The following is an 18920-nucleotide window of genomic DNA, read 5'->3' as shown; positions in this document are numbered from 1 at the left end:
TATTATGCCTGTAAGAGTGTAGTGGCAGATTCGGTTTTTTTGTATGTTTGTTTGCTGAGTACTAGAATTAAAAGTGAATCCCAACAGCAGATCCTAGACAGAATTTGAGAAGTTAGAGATGCTCAGCCACTGTACTGTAAGTTAACTCCCTTGTCTTTTGAGTGTGGTCTGTGGATGGTGATTTTATTAGAACTATGAGGATAGGAAAGACAACAAAAGCATTTAATAGTATTGAACTAAATAAGAGGATTCTGCCTTATTTAAAATATATAAATAAAATAAATACCAAGCAAATTACAATGGTATTTTCATATATTCTTTGGAACTATATTTGCTGAAAGGGGGAAAACAAACAGACCCTGCCTTTTTTTTAAATATGAATTGACTATAAACTGAATATTATAATAGTTTGGGGTATGATTTATTGCTAAGTGATGATTCCTTCTTATTAAGGCATTTATCCTTTCTTGGAATTGTAAAAGCATGCAGAAGGTTTGCAGAAATGTTAATCTTTTATTCTACTTTTTAGGGACACAGTGCCTTTTAAAAATAGAATTAATTCCAGGGGGTGCCTGACTGGCTCAGTCAATGGAGCATGCAACTCCTGATCTCGGGGTTGTGAGTTCAAGCCTCACATGGGGTGCAGAGATTACTTTGAAAAAATAAATTTAAGGGGCACCTGGGTGGTTCAGTCGGTTGAGCATCTGACTCTTGGTTGCAGCTCAGGTCATGATCTTAGGGTCCTGGGATCATGCTTCATTGGGCTCTGTGCTCAGCGGGGGACGGGGTGGGTGTCTGCTTGAGATTCTCTCCCTCTGTCCCTCCTCCCACTTGCCTATGCTCTCTCTAAAATAAATATATCTTTTTAAAAAATTGAAAATAAATTTAAAAAGATTTTAAAAAACAAGTGATTTTGTAAATTGAGTTAGGAAATAGATAATTAACAGTAACTATGTATAAATACACATATATTTTTTAAAGTTTAGGGAAAGGAAATTTTAATGTGTAATGTTGATTTTCTTTTCATTTCTCTATTTTATATTATGAAAGATTTCAAACATATATGAAGAATGGTACAACAAAGCCCTGTATGTACCAGTTACTCAGCATTTCTCAAGATTGTGCCATACTTACTTCCCACATCCACTTTTCTCTCTCTCTCTCTTTTTGTTCTAAATTATTTTAAAGGAAATTCAGTCATGTCATTTCATTTCTACATAGTTCAGTGTGCATCTCTAAATATGCAGATATTTTCTTAAATAACCATGGAATCATTATTACACCTAACAAAATTAACAGTTTCTTAGTTTCATCTAATACCTGATAAATTTTCAAATTTTACTGCTTATCTCACAAATGTAGTTTTACAGTTGGTTTCTTCGAATCAGGACCTAATTAAATTCTGTATATTTGATTGTTACGCCCTCTGTTCACAGTCTAGAGCAGGCCCCTCCTTTTTTAATCCTCATGCCATTGATTCTTCAGAAACCAGATCACTTTCTTGTACAGTTTCAAATTTTGGATTAATCAGTTCACTTTCTTGTGATATCAGCTAACTTTTCCCTTTATTCTTCTCATTTCTTAAAAAAATGGAAATTTACTCCAGAGGCTTGATTAGATTCATTATCAGCCCGGCAAAGATGCTTGCTTCATAACATAATAGGTTTTCTACACTTACATTGCATCACATCTTGGAGCAATGTCTGGTTGAGGTAGAATCTAAATAAGGTCCATATACCGCACTTGATTGATACTTCTTTTAATCTATAAATCCCCCTCTCATCTTTCTTTTTTTCCTGTGCAGTTTATTTGTTGAAGAAATTGGGGCTGTCCTGTAGCTTCCCACAGTCTGGGCTTTGCCAGTTGCATCCCTTTGCTATAGTTTACATGTTCTAATGTCCTTGATATTTCCTCTAAATTGGTAGTTGGAGCAACAGGCTTGATCAGATTTAAATTAGCTTTGATCCTCATCCTCTCCTTTTGGCACAAAAACCAACTTCGGAGGTGATGAATGGTCTTCCATCGCGTGGCCCTGTAGCAGCTGTCGTTTCTCTCACGTGTTAACAGCTATTGATGCGGACTCCATTAATTCATTAAAGATGTATAAAATAACGATAGTCTGATTTTTATCATTCCTTGCTCATTTACCAACTGGAATACTTCTGTATAGAGAAACTTTGCCTCATCCAGTATCTGGTTACCCAGTAGTACAATTTTTGCTTGTTTGTCTTGTTTTGGGTTTTTTGAAAGCATAAAAGATAGATTCTTACCCCCCTTGGTTTACCAGTTTTCAAAGCAATGCATTGGTTTACCAGTATCCTCCAACGTTTACCCAGTTCGTTTGTTCATTTTTATATATCATTAAGAACTACTAAATTTAGATGTGTTGCTGAGTTTTAACTCATTGCAGTTGTTGTCCTTATTGATGCTCCTGTTGTCCCAGACTGGCCGCTATGCTCTACTGACATAACCACAGTAAGAAGGCGGTGACAGATTCTTTACTGTCTTGTGTTTCAAGATACATGAGGCTCATCTTGTGCCAACTGCAAGTCAGCCATTTGCTAAGGAGCTACTGGTGTTAGTATTTGAAATCTGTATTTCAGAATTATGGTCAATACAGTCAAACTATGTGGGGTTATACTGCTACTGTATTGGTCATTGTTTCCAGGATTTTCACTGGACAGAACTAGGAAATTGTGTGTTTATATTATATTTAAAGATAAAATATGTCTTAAGTTCATACTGATGCTTTTAACTGAGATTTGCAACTACAAGATTTTTATTCAGTGTTCTGTTTTAACATCTGGATCTCTTTTTCTCCTGTGATAAAAATCTCAGTTCTTGGGGCGCCTGGGTGGCTCAGTCGGTTAAACGTCTGCCTTCGGCTCAGGTCATGCATGATACCAGGGTCCTGGGATTGAGCCCCTCATCAGCCTCCCGGTTCATCGGGGAGTATCCTTCTCCCTCTCCCTCTGCCCCTCCCTCCACTCGTGCTCACTCTCTCACTCTCGGATCAATAAATAAAATCTTTTTAAAAGAATCTCAGTTCTCAAGGATGTTACAGGTGATGGAATTAGAATGTCACATTACTATTCATTTGTTTTATTCTACTCTTCACAACTATCTCAACATGATAACACTTATTACTCCCTCACTAAAAATATGATTACTGAAAACAGTTTAAATTTGTTTCCAGTTTTTTCTTTGTCCATAAACTAGATATACTTCACTTAGAGAAGTGCTAATTAAACTGTTTTACAAATCACTTGGAGTACTCCCTTTCTTATGATTATGCTTTACTGGCTGTATACAAATTTGGGTTCATTTATTTCATTTTATTCATTTAACATTAAATCTCTTCTTTTAGGTAGGAAGAGTGGAATTTCTCCTAAAAAATCAAAATACATGACTCCAATGCAGCAGAAACTAAATGAAGTCTATGAAGCTGTAAAGAACTATACCGATAAGAGGGGTCGCCGCCTCAGTGCCATATTTCTGAGGCTTCCGTCTAGATCCGAGCTGCCTGACTACTATCTGACCATTAAAAAGCCCATGGACATGGAAAAAATTCGAAGTCACATGATGGCCAACAAATACCAAGATATAGACTCCATGGTTGAGGACTTTGTCATGATGTTTAACAATGCCTGTACATACAATGAGCCTGAGTCTTTGATTTACAAAGATGCCCTTGTCCTACACAAGGTCCTGCTTGAAACTCGGAGAGACCTGGAGGGAGATGAGGACTCTCATGTCCCAAATGTGACCCTGCTGATTCAAGAACTTATTCACAATCTTTTTGTGTCAGTCATGAGTCATCAGGATGATGAAGGAAGATGCTACAGTGATTCCTTAGCAGAAATTCCTGCTGTGGATCCCAACTTCCCAAACAAACCTCCTCTTACATTTGACATAATTAGAAAGAATGTTGAAAATAATCGCTACCGGCGGCTCGATTTATTTCAAGAGCATATGTTTGAAGTCTTGGAAAGGGCAAGAAGGATGAATCGGTAGGTTTTCAAAGCTATTTCTTTTTGAGGAGGTGTGATATTTAATGCAAAACAGAAGAAAAATCTGCTTTGATATACTGTTTCAGCTTAGGTACGTGGTTACAGTTGGTGCAGTGCTGTTTTGAGTTTTTACTTGCCACAACATCTAGAGAGCAAGCATATGCTGTGGGGGAGAGCAGACACACTAGTGCATCATCTAGATCAGGGCCATTGAGAAGGAATACAGGACAAATTTGAAGATCTGTTGAAAAGCATAAACTCTTACAGTATTTTACAGAACATGTTTTTTTAAAGGATGAAATGCTTATGATTAGAAATAGTAGTGTGATTTTTTTAAAACTTTGAGTTCAATCCAAGCATGCTTTGAATAAATTAAAATAGCTCTTAAGTTATTGATCTGAAGTTAGCCAATTTAATTCTGGTCACCATTTCCAGTTCCTAAAAAGGCTTCTTCTTTTTTTTTTAATCTCAGATTTCTCACTTTTAAGTGCCTTTTGCAGATAGTAAATATATTAAAAGAAGCAATCAAATTTAAATTTCCATCAAACTTGAATTCCCTTTTAATTCTGATCTGTGTTATATCTTCGCCACACAAGAATGATATAATTGACTTAAAACAATTTCAGTTTAGCAGTTACAGTGTGTCTTCTGTGTGCTCTTAGAGTCACTTGGGGGAATATAAAAAGGTAAAGATACAGACCCTACCTTCCTGGAGCTTATAGTCTACCATGCTGAAAGGAGACTTTTAAGCAGTGGGTGTAGAGTAATTCCAGCTGGGGAATCTGGTGAAGCCTGCATTTGCTCTGGATCTTGAAAGAAAAATTAGTAGTAACGTTTGCTGTTCCTGTTTAGCACCTGCTCTTTGTAAAGCACCATGCGAAACACTTTATCTAGATAATCTCTCTTATAATAGCCATTCTAGGTGATAATCTTCCCACTTTGCATTTGAAGAAGTACGCAGACAGAAGTTATCTACAGTCACACAACTAGTAAGTGGGGCTGCTCATCTTGTTCCCTCACTGTAGAGCCAGGTACCAAGACACTAGTCACGGAGCCTAGCCATAGATGATCAGGCTTGTGCTCTGTGATCTAAGAGCTCCAAGTCCGACAGCTGGGTTAGGACCTGTGCTTAGGGAAAAATAATTCCAAGCATGAGACAATATATAACAACTTGATATGTAGTAAAGATGGTGGAGTAGGAACTCTGTGCTAGAGTTCTGAAAAGACCTGAGGCATCAGGGGAGAATGGGAGAATGGGTGGGATGTAGAATAAGGCAAGTCCTTTGAGTGAAGGCACGGGGTCAGGAAATGAATGTGGTGTGTTCAAGAGATGGTGGAGTTGGGGTCAGATTGGAGAGGCACTTGAGTGACACATTAGGAAATGGCCTTAATGTTCAACTGCAGAGCTAGAAATGAAGAAAAAAATGGGGAGACATCTTGCAGTCAAAATTTGCGTTATTTTCACTTATTCAACAAATGTTCATTGAGTGGCTACCAGTTATAAGCATGTTCTAGATACTTGGGATACACCAGTGGACAAGACATACAAATCCTCTTTCATGGAGCTTAGACTTCATTTTTGTTCTCAGTTTTTCTTAAATAGTTCTTAAGTCTAAAGTCACTCCTCTCCTCCACCTCTGCCCCGCCCCCGTTACATCTTGAGGTTAGTTCTGTGAGTCTTCCAAAAGTGCATTTGTCTCTGAGATCATTAGCAACTTTGTCTATCTTATATAGATGGTGTGTCTATTTTAGGAAATAAGCAGATTGTATCTCTAGGAAATGAGCTCTTTTCATTCTCCCATTGTTGACATGATTTGCTTTTGAGGCCCAGAAGGTAGAGTCTTGGATGCATTTATTTACATGAGGCAGTGATGAGTTTCACTCTTGTGCCCAGAGCCTTGTAAAACTAAGGGAAGCCATTTGAATGAAGGTCATATTATGACTGCTTACGGTACTTAAGCATAACCCCATGCTGCTGAGGTGGAGATGCATCAGTTTAGTGAATGATAAACCATCGTTTTATCTGTTTTGTCAGTAATGAGGATAGATATCTCAAAAATACTAAGTTGATGAATTTAATGAAGTCCATAGGCACTAGATTTCTATTTTGATATTTAACAGTGTTCATGCCTCTTCACACTCACCCCTATCCACCACTGCCACTCAACATCACCTAGGACCTCACACCCTGAATAGAGGGAGTCTGAAAAGTGAGGCATAGAAAAGTTCATTCAGGGGACGGTGGTTTGTCCATCAGCAGTATTCAGTAACAGCACGGCACTGACTCATGCCAGTTAGCCACTGGCTTTCCTAATGTGCTGGCAGCATTCCTGAATTCAGTTCTCGGACTGCCTTACAGGAAGGGGGACCCTCAGGAAGACAAGGAAGGACAAGGGAAGCACTAAGAGCTTCCTGTACTCTTAATTATGTCGGTCTACTGGATGTCTGCCTTGTAAAGATCACCCGCCAGCTAAGGGGGATTCAGAGTTGTTTTCTTTCTCCATCTTGGGTTTTTGTTCTTATGCGTGCAGGCAACACTGAGCCTCACAGATTAATTAATAAATTCTTCATATTACTTTGTTTAAATAAAACAGGGAAGTCAGATGGTTAATGGCTGTGTACAGAACTTCCATTACTAAACATGACCTGATGGAATTATGAATCTGCCCTTTCGTTGTAACAGGGATTACCAAGAGTGTGTCTTCACTTTTAATTTTATATTTAAAATTGTAAGCTATTATAAAATGAATTTTAATGTCAAGTGAACAGTCTTAAGACCTCTCTGTTCAGAAAACAGGTATCAGAATAATATCATAGGAGTTTCTTCCCTTGACCAGTTTTATTTTTATTGCTTTCGTATTAGCATTTATGTAACCTGAAAAGATTTTTAAAACCTTTCCAGAAACATTGATTTAGGTTGTTATTGGCAGTGTTTTTAGACTGTTTGCCAGTTCACTTTGGCTGATGGGGAGAAGCATTCTGGAGGTTTCACTAAAATTTGATGCTCTAGTGGTGGTTATCAGCAGGCAGCTGACTAGGCTTGCTATGCCTGCCACGCCCCCCTGACCAGAATGTCCCTAACTGCTGCTAAGACTTTGTGGTTACTTTGTGAATCATTTTTCAGACCCTGGTATTCCTAGTTAATGGAATTATGTTTAAGCCATCCTCAGACCACAGTGGATTAGAGATAGTAAGAGAACTTCTTCCAGTCTGAATTCTGAAGCTGATCTTGCCCAGTCCTGTCTTCTCATTCTGTAAATGAGGAAAGAGCCTTTAAAAAGCTTTCAGTGGGGATCACTCGGGCGCCTGGGTGGCTCAGTTGGTTAAGCGGCTGCCTTCGGCCCGGGTCATGATCCCAGGGTCCTGGGATCGAGTCCTGCATCGGGCTCCCTGCTCAGCGGGCAGCCTGCTTCTCCCTCCCCTCTCCTTCTGTTTGTGCTCTCTCTGTCAAATAAATAAAATCTTTAAAAAAAAAAAAAAAAACTTTCAGTGGGGCGCCTGGTTAAGCGACTGCCTTCGGCTCAGGTCATGATCCTGGAGTCCCGGGATTGAGTCCCGCCATCGGGCTTCCCTGCTCAGCAGGGGGTCTGCTTCTCCCTCTGACCCTCCCCCCTCTCATGTGCTCTCTCTTTCTCTCTCAAATAAATAAAATTTTTTTAAAAAAATAAATAAATAAAAATAAAAAGCTTTCAGTGTGGCAGATAATTTTTTCCCCATCTTTCACTATGTTGCCTCTGCTGGTTCCCCAGCATTATGTAGTCATTTCTGGGAAACTAACATGAACACTGACTTTGAGGCCCGTAACTGTTATAGGATGCTCATGACTTTGTAGTTTAGGGTCAGATATTTGCTGGGGCCTACCAGCCTAGGCAAGCATGATGGAGATTCAAAAAGAAGAAAGTGGACATTGCCTAAATCTTTTGTCAATAGTTTGTATAGTGTGTTGGTCCCTTGGTTAAGAGAAAGTAAAAATCCAAGGATTAGATACAAGTAGGTGTCGTGGTGTGGAGCCTCAGTGTAGTCCTTGATTTTGACAGTCCCCCGCCAAATGCCAAAATCAACGGATGCTTGAGCCTTGTTTCTCCCCAGAAAACTGTATGAGGCCTTTTCTTTTACATGAGCTGTACAAGGAGTGAGCCTTAAGGAAGAGGAAACTGGTGGGCATGAGGCTCACCGAGGTAACAGCACTTCAGATTCTGTTCTAAAACTTTCAAGGAGACACCCTGCTGTACAGAAGTACCATTACATCCATTAATGTGTTATGGAAGCATGGGTAGAGTTAAACATATAACTGAGGTGTGTGAAAGAAGCAACTTGTATGTCAATGGGTGCTCTTGATGCCCTTATAGGACAGATTCCGAAATCTACGAGGACGCGGTAGAACTGCAGCAGTTTTTTATTAAAATTCGTGATGAACTCTGCAAAAATGGAGAGATCCTGCTTTCACCAGCACTCAGCTATACCACAAAACATTTGCATAATGATGTGGAGAAAGAGAAAAAGGAAAAATTGCCAAAAGAACTAGAGGAAGATAAACTAAAACGAGAAGAAGAAAAAAGAGGTTGGTTTCTTTTCATTTTATTAAACATGAAAACATGTTACACTCTGTTCTAGTTCTCGCTCTCCTAGCTAGCTGTGGGGATGAATCCTGTCTGTAAATGTTGCCTCTTTCAGAATGGCCATGTTGCGATAGAGATGCTTTTATCATCATCGGTTTGGTCATCAGACTGTTAAAAATTGGAAGTGCTGTGTGACACAGCTGTTGCCCTAGTATTTCAGGAACGGTCAGTTAGCTCACAAGTGTGGGAGCTCACCAGGTCGAAATACTATTGGCAGATAAACCTGCGGGGCTTGTCTGGACCCGGGGAGCATTCGCAGCAGTGAATGCATCAGGGTTCTGCCCTGTCATGTTGCCGGATGGCTTTCCTCCTGCAAACTCGGTCCAGAGTAGGTGATATTGAACCACAATACTAGGAGGAAATTTTTATTTTCATTTTATCAATGCAAAAATGTTACTTTGAGTCCCTTGCCAGAACTTAGAAATATTTTGACAGTGGGAACTTTTATTAGAAATTTGGTCATTTTAGGGACACCTGGGTGGCTCAGCTGGTTAAGCGTCTGCCTTCAGCTCGGGTCGTGATCCCAGGGTCCTGGGATCGAGTCCCACATCAGGGTCCCTGCTCAGTGGGGAGCCTGCTTCTCCCCCTCCCTCGGCTTGCTGCTCCCTCTGCTTGTGCTCTCTCTGTCAAATAAATAAAATCTTTTAAAAAAAGAAATAAATAAACTCGATCATTTCTGGACCCGCTGGAGTCACCGTCATGGCCGGCCTGTTAGCGCTGGCACCAGTGGCGCTGCTGGTGGCACCGGCATGGGGCTGGGGCAGCCAGGATCACCGGGACTGGGACACCGCTGCACCACTGCCCCACGAAGGCGCCGAGCACGTGGTCCACTTCGTGACTTAAGTCTGTGACTGGGGCACACTGGCCACACTCTCCAGAGAGGAGGCAGTGCACAGCTAGGCCTTTGTCGATGTCTTCTCGCTTGGCGATGGGCCCCCGGGCATGGGCAGCAGCATGCCCTACTTCTGCCTGAGCCCACTGCAGCAGTTGGTAGGCAACCCTCAGGAGAATCCACATGCTATGCTGACCATGTCTTTGGCATAGACTAACTTCTGCAGGAAGCATGTATTTGATCCCCAAGTCCCCTCTCTGCTCACATAATACTGTCAGGAACTGTTACTAATGTGAATGAAATGGAAATGGACTTTGCCAGGCATTCACTGTTCATCCAGCACCCTGAGTTGAAAACCTGGCCTTCCAGCCATAATTGGTTCTTTGCTAAGTTGAGTTTAACCAACATCTGGATCCTGGACCACTTTGGTGGACCAAAAGTAGTGACACCTGAAAATACTATAATGTCACATTTTAGTGAAGTAGAATGAGGCAAATTTAACAGCACCAATGAGCTTACTTAGGATGGTTCATACAGACTTTAAGGGCTTAATGTTTCTCTGTGGAACACTTCCCAGATTAACCAGTTTTCTTTCACATGCTGGTTTGTTTGCTTGCTTGCTTATTTGTTTACAAAGTAGAATTGGACTGTTCCTGGATTTCTTGGAAGATGTGGTTTTTAGACTTTTTTTTTCATAGTTTGAAGCCATTTTCATAGAGGTGTGTCTTTCATTGTAAGTATTTTTGCTTCTAGTTTTCCGGCGGTGCTCCTTTGAAGAGGAGCCAGTGCCAGATTTAGATTGCCCATTGGCATTTGACGGTACTCAGAGATGTGTCCTTAATTCCTGGAAGCCACTGTGCTAGAGAGGGGGCCTCACTCACCCACGGCTGCACCTGCGCGCCTGCATGTGTGTGGCTGAGACAGACCGTGGTGAGAGACAAATAGAACTTCCTCCTCGTGGTCCATCTGTGTCTGACAGGCCTAGGTATTGTTGATCCAACATAGGGCAAAACCATTTCGTATAAAGAATTTCTCTTTTCACTTTTCACATCTAGAGTAATAATTACCTAGAACAAAAGAAGCTCATAAAATGTTTCCTGAATTTGATTTCCCCACATAAATGGACATGGTATAATCAGTGTCCTCCACTCAAAGCACACACATACGCACATGTACACATTATTTTATTTTATTTTCTATTTTGCCCCCAAATGGGCTTGCAGTAGAAAAAAGAAGGATGCAGGGAATTTTGTGTAAGTCAGTCATTTCCAGTGTTCTTTTGTAAGTAAAGTTTACCAGACATGGACCAGCTTAAGCCAGGCCGCAAACTCCCTGCTCCCAAGTGCACTCAGTAGCTTTTTAAGCAGTGCTGCTCTCAGCAGTGGCCTAAGGCTTCCTCAACTGCTGTAAATCTTTAAAATAGCTCCCGTGCTGTTACTACCTAAATGAGGTCATCAAGGAGAAGATAACATGACTTTAAAAAAAAAAAATCACATTTCTTCAGAAAAGTGCCCATTAACTAATGAATAAATAAAATGTAGTCTATGCACCCAGTGGAGTGTTATTCACCCATTAAAAGTAATGAAGTTGTGATGCATGCTACAACACGGATAAACCTTGAAAACACGCTAACTGAAATAGCCAGGAAAGGACAAATATTGTATGGTTCCACTTATATGAGGGACCCAGAGTAGCAAATTCAGAGACAGAAAGTAGAATAGAGGTTACTAGGGCCTGGTGGGGAGGAGAGATGAGTTAGTACTTAACAGGTACAGAGCTTCTGTTTGAAATAAAGAAAAAGTTTTGTAAATAGATAGTGGTTATGATTGCACAATGTTATGAGTGTAATTAATGCCACTGAATTATCTCCTTAAAAATCATCCAAAAATGGCAAATTTTATGTAGTGTATTACCATTTTTAAAAAATTAATAACATACCAAGAAACTGAATTGTACACTTTAAATAGGGGAATTATATGGTGTGGGAATCATATCTCAATGAAACTGTTTAAAAACAATGATAGCAGAGGGGGGTGGGAGCAAAAAGAAGACGGTGTTTAACGGCACAAACTTGTAAGGAGTAGTAAATAGCCATGGAGTGCTAAAGCACACTAGAATGAAGATAGACCACAGTATCTTACATGAGTAAGTGCTGTGATAAATATCACTCCAGTGGGGCGCCTGGGTGGCTCAGATGGTTAAGCCTCTGCCTTCAGCTCAGGTCATGATCCCAGGGTCCTGGGATCGAGTCCCGCATCCGGCTCCCTGCTCAGTGGAGAGCCTGCTTCTCCCTCTCCTCTGCAACTCCCCCTGCTCATGCTCTCTCTCTCTGTATCTCTCTGTCTCAAATGAATAAATATAAAAAAAAGACTATGTGTTTAAAAAAAATTTATCACTACAGTGGCAACAAATACAAATGTATCAAAGTAACTGTATAACCTAAGTTGACCCATTGTTTTATGTCAAATTGATTCAGTTTAAAAAAATTTTTAATGATGGCAGAAAGGAAACATTTAGAGAAGGATTAGAAGATGAAGAAGAAATCTCCAAGGCAGGGCGCCTGGGTGGCTCAGTTGGTTAGGCGACTGCCTTCGTGGAGTCCCAGGATCGAGTCCTGCATCGGACTCCCTGCTCAGCAGGGAGTCTGCTTCTCCCTCTGACCCTCCCCCCTCTCATGCTCTATCTCATTCTCTCAAATAAATAAATAAAATCTTTAAAAAAAAAAAAAAAACTCCAAGGCAGTAGAACAACAAACAAAGAAGTAGAAAGATAACCAGGAGATCATCCCAAGAGGCCCAGAATCCAAGTGATTGCAGGGTGCAGTTCTGCCAAGCTTTCTGCCACTATATAATGAGGATCTCCTTTCCAGTAACACATTCTTCATTTCCACCTGTGCCTTCTGCTGCCAAGTCCTTAATGTCCGTTTCTCTGCCATAGTCTGTTCAAAGCAATGGAGGCTTTTTCTCTTAAAATTCTTAGAAAGTTTGTTGTTTCCAAAGGAAAAAAAAATTCTTCCAGTCTCTGTTCTTGCCCAATTCCAAAGTCACTTCCCTATTTTTTAGGGTGTTGCAGTAACACCCCTCTACCAGGTATCAAAATCTCATCTAAATATATCAGCTTTATGAGCTCAAAAGTCTTAAATCTTATTATATAAATCATTTAAATAGGTGTATATGGGTGGGGCTCTGGGTATGATCCCTCCTGGGACATAATTCCTCTCCATCTGTGGACCTGTAAAACTAAAAAACAAGTTCTTTGCTCCTACAATATAGTGAAAACACATGAGTGGGATGAGAGAGATTCTCATTCAGAAAGGGAGAAATGGAGAGGAAAGGGTCATTTGAGTTCAAAGCAATCTTGAAATCCAGCTGGGCAGAGTCATTAGGTTCCAAGTCCAAGAAATAGTCCTCTGTGGCTCAGCACTCTGCCCTCTACATCACCCTTTTTCATGAAAGGTAGCACATGTTTGCAGCTGAGTAGTTTTAGCAGCCTGTTTCCTGTCTAGAATTTTGGGGGTTTAGCTAACACTCTGATTTTGTACTTTCTCTGTCTCTTTCCATTCAGTTGACAGTGTTCCTGCTGGTGTATGACCTCAAGAACCTTGTGAATCTCTTGATATCTTATAGGGATTTATTTGGCTAATCAAATACTAGATGACATTTTCCACCAAACTTGGCAAAACTTAAAAAATGATGTGGGGCCCGTAGGTGGCTCAGTCAGTAACGTCTGTCTGTGACTCAGGTCATGATCCTGGGATCCTGGGATTGAGCCCCACGTCAAGCTCCCTGCTCAGCGGAAAGCCTGCTTCTCGCTCTCCCTCTGCTCCTCCCCCCTGCTTGGTGCTCTCTCTCGCTCTCTCTCTAGCTCTATCTCGCTCAAAAAAATCTTTTTTAAAAAAGCATTTAAAATGCTTATTTCTAGCTGTTGCATTTATAGAAAGTTATCATAAGGAAATAATTGGAAATGTGGGCAAATCTTTATCCTCAAAAACACAAAACCCTGGGGCACCTGACCAGCTCAGTTGGTGGAATGTGCAACTCTTGATCTCGGGGTTGTGAGTCCAAGCCCCATGTTTAGTGGAGAGATTACTCAAAAATAAAATCTAAAAAAAATCCTATGGTATTTGCAAAAGATGGCTTGCATAGTAGCCATCAAAATGTATTATTTAGCAAAAATAAGTCTTGTTGAAAAAGCATTAATCTCAGGAACTGTTCAGTGTATATTATTATTATTATTATTTACTTATTTATTTTAAATAATCTCTATCCCCGACCTGGGGCTCGAACTCCCAACCCCAAGATCAAGAGTTGTATGCTCTTCTGACTGAGCCAGCCAGGCACCCCTGTTCAGTGTATCTTCAGTGTAGACATATATAGTTTACATTATATTGTTTGATACGCATACTCCATATTTTTTCATTTCTAAGATTCCATTTGACATACCCATATAATAACTGTTGGGAAAAAAATTTCAGAGGCATTAAGATGGAAGGGAAGTACATATGAGATCATTTCCAGGATTGCATGATTTACAGGTGACCTGTTTTCTCTTTACCTTTCTTTATCATCCAGAACGACTACATTGAGCATATATTATTAAGATGGTTATTTTTACTGTGTAGATCCTTTGTCTGTTTATACATTTACTTAAATTAAGGGCAGTTGGTTGTAACTCAAAAAAAGGCAAGTTTGAGTAGAGGCTCTTGGGAATACAGGTATCATACTGTTTGTCCTGAATCCTGCCCTTGAAGGTCTAGGAAAGAATGAGATGTATTAGTATGTTTTGTTTGAATCCTACATCTGATTCCCACATCCTATTAATGGGAACCTTTTTGTCTTCACCAAAGAAGCTGAAAAGAGCGAAGACTCCTCAGGCGCCGCAGGCCTCTCTGGCTTACACCGCACATACAGCCAGGACTGCAGCTTTAAGAACAGCATGTACCATGTCGGAGACTACGTCTATGTGGAGCCCGCAGAGGCCAGCCTGCAGCCACACATCGTCTGCATTGAAAGACTGTGGGAAGATTCTGCTGGTAAGTGTGTTTTAAATCAAAGGGCAGATGGTGAGCTGGGACTATTTTACTCCTCCTTGGTCCTCAGGGAAGAAAATTGTAACTGAGACATGTTATGCCTTGCAACAATAGTTGTTCTGCAGTGTTCGGTAAATAGAATTAAGCACCCACTATATGAAAAACATAGGATCTAGTACTCTTGGGCCCATGAGTGGCACAGTTGAGTCAAAGGAAACGCAACTTCCTGAAGTGAGGCTGAGATTCATTCACTCAACTGCTGTTTCTTTAAAACACACAGTAAGCCAAACTGGAGGATGGCAGAGCCTCACAAGAACTAAAGGCTCGTGTTTTGCCCCTGGCAAAACCAGTCTGGTACAAACCACAAATAAAAAGGAAATTATTATAGTGTGACATGTGCCTTGGCTTAGAATTGGATTTCAAAAAGGCGTCCTAGAACAGTTGCCTTTCACTTAAGACATGGAGAACAAATAGTTCATTAAGCCAGAAGCAGACAGAAATGTGATCCAGACAGTCCAGTTCCCTCAGCTGCTCCTCATGAAGTACCTTTGTATCCCTTCCCCTAAGTGCTAAATGCGTCCTTGATATGCTTTAGATGCTCTGTCCTTAGCATAAGCACACAGTCTTGAGTGTGTCCTGGGCCCAGCAGACTAGGGCAGGTCTCATCACCTTCTTCATCCTGTATTTTATACATTTTTAACATGAGGGGGAAAGTAGCATTTTTTAGGCCTCATTATACTTCATTACTTTAAAGTATCATTTCTTCTAAGGTAACTATTTTAAGAAACTGTGGCCTAAAAAGCACATTGTTAGGTTCAGGCCATGGCAGAGTGGATGGAGAATTTGCTCATTTTGCAAAGAATGTGTGATTTCTGTTAATGGTAATTTCCCCTCTCTCTCCCTTTTTGTTTTTGAGGTGAAAAATGGTTGTATGGCTGTTGGTTTTATCGGCCAAATGAAACATTCCATCTGGCTACACGGAAATTTCTAGAAAAAGAAGTTTTTAAGAGTGACTATTACAATAAAGTTCCCGTTAGTAAAATTCTAGGAAAATGTGTGGTCATGTTTGTCAAGGTAAGAAACTCATTAGGCTCCAAAGTACAAATCATTCCATGAAAATAAAATTTACAAACACAAAAAATTCGTATTTATAAATTAGGCACTCTGTTTTAAACCTTGATTTTTTTTTTTTTTTTAAGCTGTGTCTATATGGCATTCGATAAAGATTTGGGAGGAAATTAATCTGATCATGATGATGAAAGACCACCATTTGCTGCCAACACTATATAGCTATATGCAGTTAGCTTAAATTTTTTTATATTGCCAGGCTAATTTTGAGGATGACGTTTTCTGAAAGATCATTAAAAATTGTCAGTGTGCTTTTTAGGTATAATAAAGTATACTTTTTATGTATCTATGTGATATAGGTACATTGAGCCCTGCCCAAAGCTTTTAGGAACATTATAGCTGTATGAAATGCTAATATATTTTCAAAAGGGCAGTTGGTAAGCTAAGTATTTATATTTAATAAGGCCCTTCTGTAGCAGGGAGATGCTTTTACGTTGCTAACCATTTACTATTTGTTAACTGTCAGAAAGTCTTAACAGGTTAACATTTGTTTGCTTGACGGACGTGTAGCTTTGGTTTTTTTGGTTGACTGGTTTTCAGAAAATTCACCTAATAATCTTATTCTTATGTCTCCCAGGAATACTTTAAATTATGCCCAGAAAACTTTCGAGATGAGGATGTTTTTGTCTGCGAATCACGGTATTCTGCCAAAACCAAATCTTTTAAGAAAATTAAACTGTGGACCATGCCCATCAGCTCAGTGAGGTTTGTCCCTCGGGATGTGCCCTTGCCTGTGGTCCGAGTGGCCTCTGTATTCGCAAATGCAGATAAAGGGGATGATGAGAAGAACACAGACAACTCAGAGGACAGTCGAACAGAAGACAGTTTTAACTTGGAAAAGGTATGTAGCTAAAAGCCACACAGAAAAGAATTTTACATTTCAAAATACCTATTCCAGAAAATAAATGAATAAAGTATCAAATTCAGAATGAAAAAGAGAGGGGCGCCTGCGTGGCTCAGTCGTTGAGCGTCTGCCTTCGGCTCAGGTCATGGTCCCAGGGTCCTGGGATTGAGCCCCGCATCAGGCTCCCTGCTCAGCGGGAAGCCTGCTTCTCCCTCTGCCACTCCCCCTGCTTGTGTTCCCTCTCTCGCTGTGTCTCTCTCTGTCAAATAAATAAATAAAATCTTTTAAAAAAAAAAAGTGAAAAAGAGCAACAACATAAAACCTTAGCCAAACAGAAAGAAGGGGACTATAGAAGGACAGAAATTAATATTTAGAAAACCAGTAGAACTGAAAAATAGAATTTAAAAGTAAATCCAAGTGCTAATTCTTCAACAAGTCCAGCGAGATAAACTACCAACTATCCTAATAAAAAAGGAAGGCAGTTAAGCTCAGACATACAAATGTGGAAGAAATTTAAAGACTTGTACATTTCTGTTAATAAAGTTGAAAGCCTGAGTAAAATAAATAATTTTCTAGGACACTATAAATTACCGAAGAATCAAGAAGAGATGTAACACGTAAGTGGACAACAACAAGAAGGAATTCTTAAAAAATGTTCTGAGAGCTAATCACAGAGTACTCAGGTCAGATAATTCCATGGGTGAATTCTTTTAGCCCTTTAAGAGACCTATAATTGTAATACTGTTTAAATTATTTCAAAGCATGGAGAACAAAGAAAACTTCCCAGTTTATTTTACAAAATGAGAATAATCTTAATTCCAAAGCCTGACAAAATTAAAACAGAAAAGCTATAGTTCAGTCTAACTGATGAATATTGATGCAGAAAATACTTAGAGAAAATGTATTTTTTAAGTGAAATCAAATTAGTTATTTAAGAACAATATGACCAGGGCACCTGGGTGGCTCAGTCGTTAAGGGTCTGCTTTTGGCTCAGGTCATGATCCCAGGGTCCTGGGATTGAGCCCCGCATCAGGCTCCCTGCTCAGCAGGAAGCCTGCTTCTCCCTCTCCCACTCCCCCTGCTAGGCAGGGAGCCTACTACTCCCTCTGCCTCTGCCTCTCTCTCTGATTCTCATGAATAAATAAATAAAACATTTAAAAACAAAAACTGTATGTTTACATACACGACTGTAAAAGCAGTGTGGAGAACTGCTGTGTGCTGAACCAGGTGTTTATCTCTGGGGTTGGATCACAGAAGATTGCCTTTAAGTTTTACATGCTCTAATGTTTGAATTGTTGCCCACAGATATAGTTCTTTTACCTAGTCAAAAAAGATAAAGCTTTTAAATTGTTAATATAAAAACTGGAAAAAATCGACTTCTTCGTGTCTTAGGAAAGAAATACATTTTAGTGTCCTAATAGTGTTACAAGAGAAAGGGAGCTTGGGAAAAAACATGATATTTTTTACATTTCACCAGTATGCCTGGGAATCATAGAGAAATTAATCTTGAAAGAATAAGAAATACCAATGGAAGCGAACATGAGAATTAACGCAGATTTCTTATTAGAATTCATAAGTCTCCAGGGTCCTCTCTGTGCACACGTTTTGTTTTGTTTTGTTTTTGTCTCTTTATTTTAATACTGCCTGGCTGAAACAAGTCGTTCCTGGAACTTTTTAAAAGAATACCTTCAGCAGGTAGAGCATGCAGCTCTCATTCTCAAGGCAGAGAGATTACTTTAAAAAAAAAAGAACTTCAGAACAGAATCCATTCCTAAAAGAAAAAGTTACTCTTTTTTTTTTAAGATTTTATTATTTGACACAGAGAGAGAGAGAGAGTGTGCACGCACACAAGCTGGGGGAGCAGAGGGAGAGGGAGAAGCAGATGCCCCGCTGAGCAGGGAGCCCAATGTGAGGCTCAGTCCCAGGACCCCGGGATCATGACCTGAGCCAAAGGCAGATGCTTAAACAACTGAGCCACCCAGGCACCCAGAAAAAGTTATTCTTAATTTCAGGGGCTACTTTATAGCTCCCATTCCTACAGTTTCCCCTCACCCATTATATGTGTGACCTCGCTCATTCTTAAGGATTTTCCAGGAGACCATTTATATATCACATTTGAAGTCAGAAAGATCAAAACAAATTGTTTGGACCTTCTGAAGGAGATTTTTCTTTTTTTCGGTTTGAAGTTTCAGATATTCTCAGGGAGATGCAGTAGAAAATATTGGGTTCTGGAGTTGCCTCAGCTTTTATGTGTTTTGGAGTTAATATGTTTAAAACACCTCATGCTGTGCCCACTTTCTGCATCAGATCAGAACTGTCTTTTTTTCTTTTTTTTTTTAAGATTTTATTCATTTATTTGAGAGCACTCGGAAGAGCAGGGGGAGGGACAGGCTGAGGGAGAAGCAGACTCCCCGATGAGCACAGAATCCAACACGAAGCTCCATCTCAGGACCCTGAG

The 18920-nt window shown here is 40.0% G+C and overlaps 1 protein-coding gene and 1 pseudogene across 19 annotated transcripts in view; both read left to right on the top strand.

Annotated features, from left to right (window-relative positions):
• Positions 1-18920, top strand: part of PBRM1 (polybromo 1) — a 115948-nt gene that overhangs the window by 61096 nt on the left and 35932 nt on the right. For 18 of the 19 annotated variants that reach the window (XM_027582392.2, XM_027582382.2, XM_027582384.2 and 15 more), the window contains 5 exons: positions 3368-4010; positions 8360-8571; positions 14308-14493; positions 15407-15564; positions 16196-16459. In XM_027582392.2, coding sequence (XP_027438193.1) covers positions 3368-4010; positions 8360-8571; positions 14308-14493; positions 15407-15564; positions 16196-16459 — 1463 coding nt within the window. The remainder of the gene's footprint in view (positions 1-3367; positions 4011-8359; positions 8572-14307; positions 14494-15406; positions 15565-16195; positions 16460-18920) is intronic. The other variant, XM_027582397.2, reaches the window with a different exon arrangement.
• Positions 9329-9938, top strand: LOC113916318 (annotated as a pseudogene).

The sequence above is a fragment of the Zalophus californianus genome, chromosome 1 (assembly GCF_009762305.2).
Source record: "Zalophus californianus isolate mZalCal1 chromosome 1, mZalCal1.pri.v2, whole genome shotgun sequence".
Taxonomy (NCBI): Eukaryota; Metazoa; Chordata; class Mammalia; order Carnivora; family Otariidae; genus Zalophus; species Zalophus californianus.
Note: the sequence above shows the minus strand (reverse complement) of the source record. Positions and strands in the feature narration are given on the sequence as shown.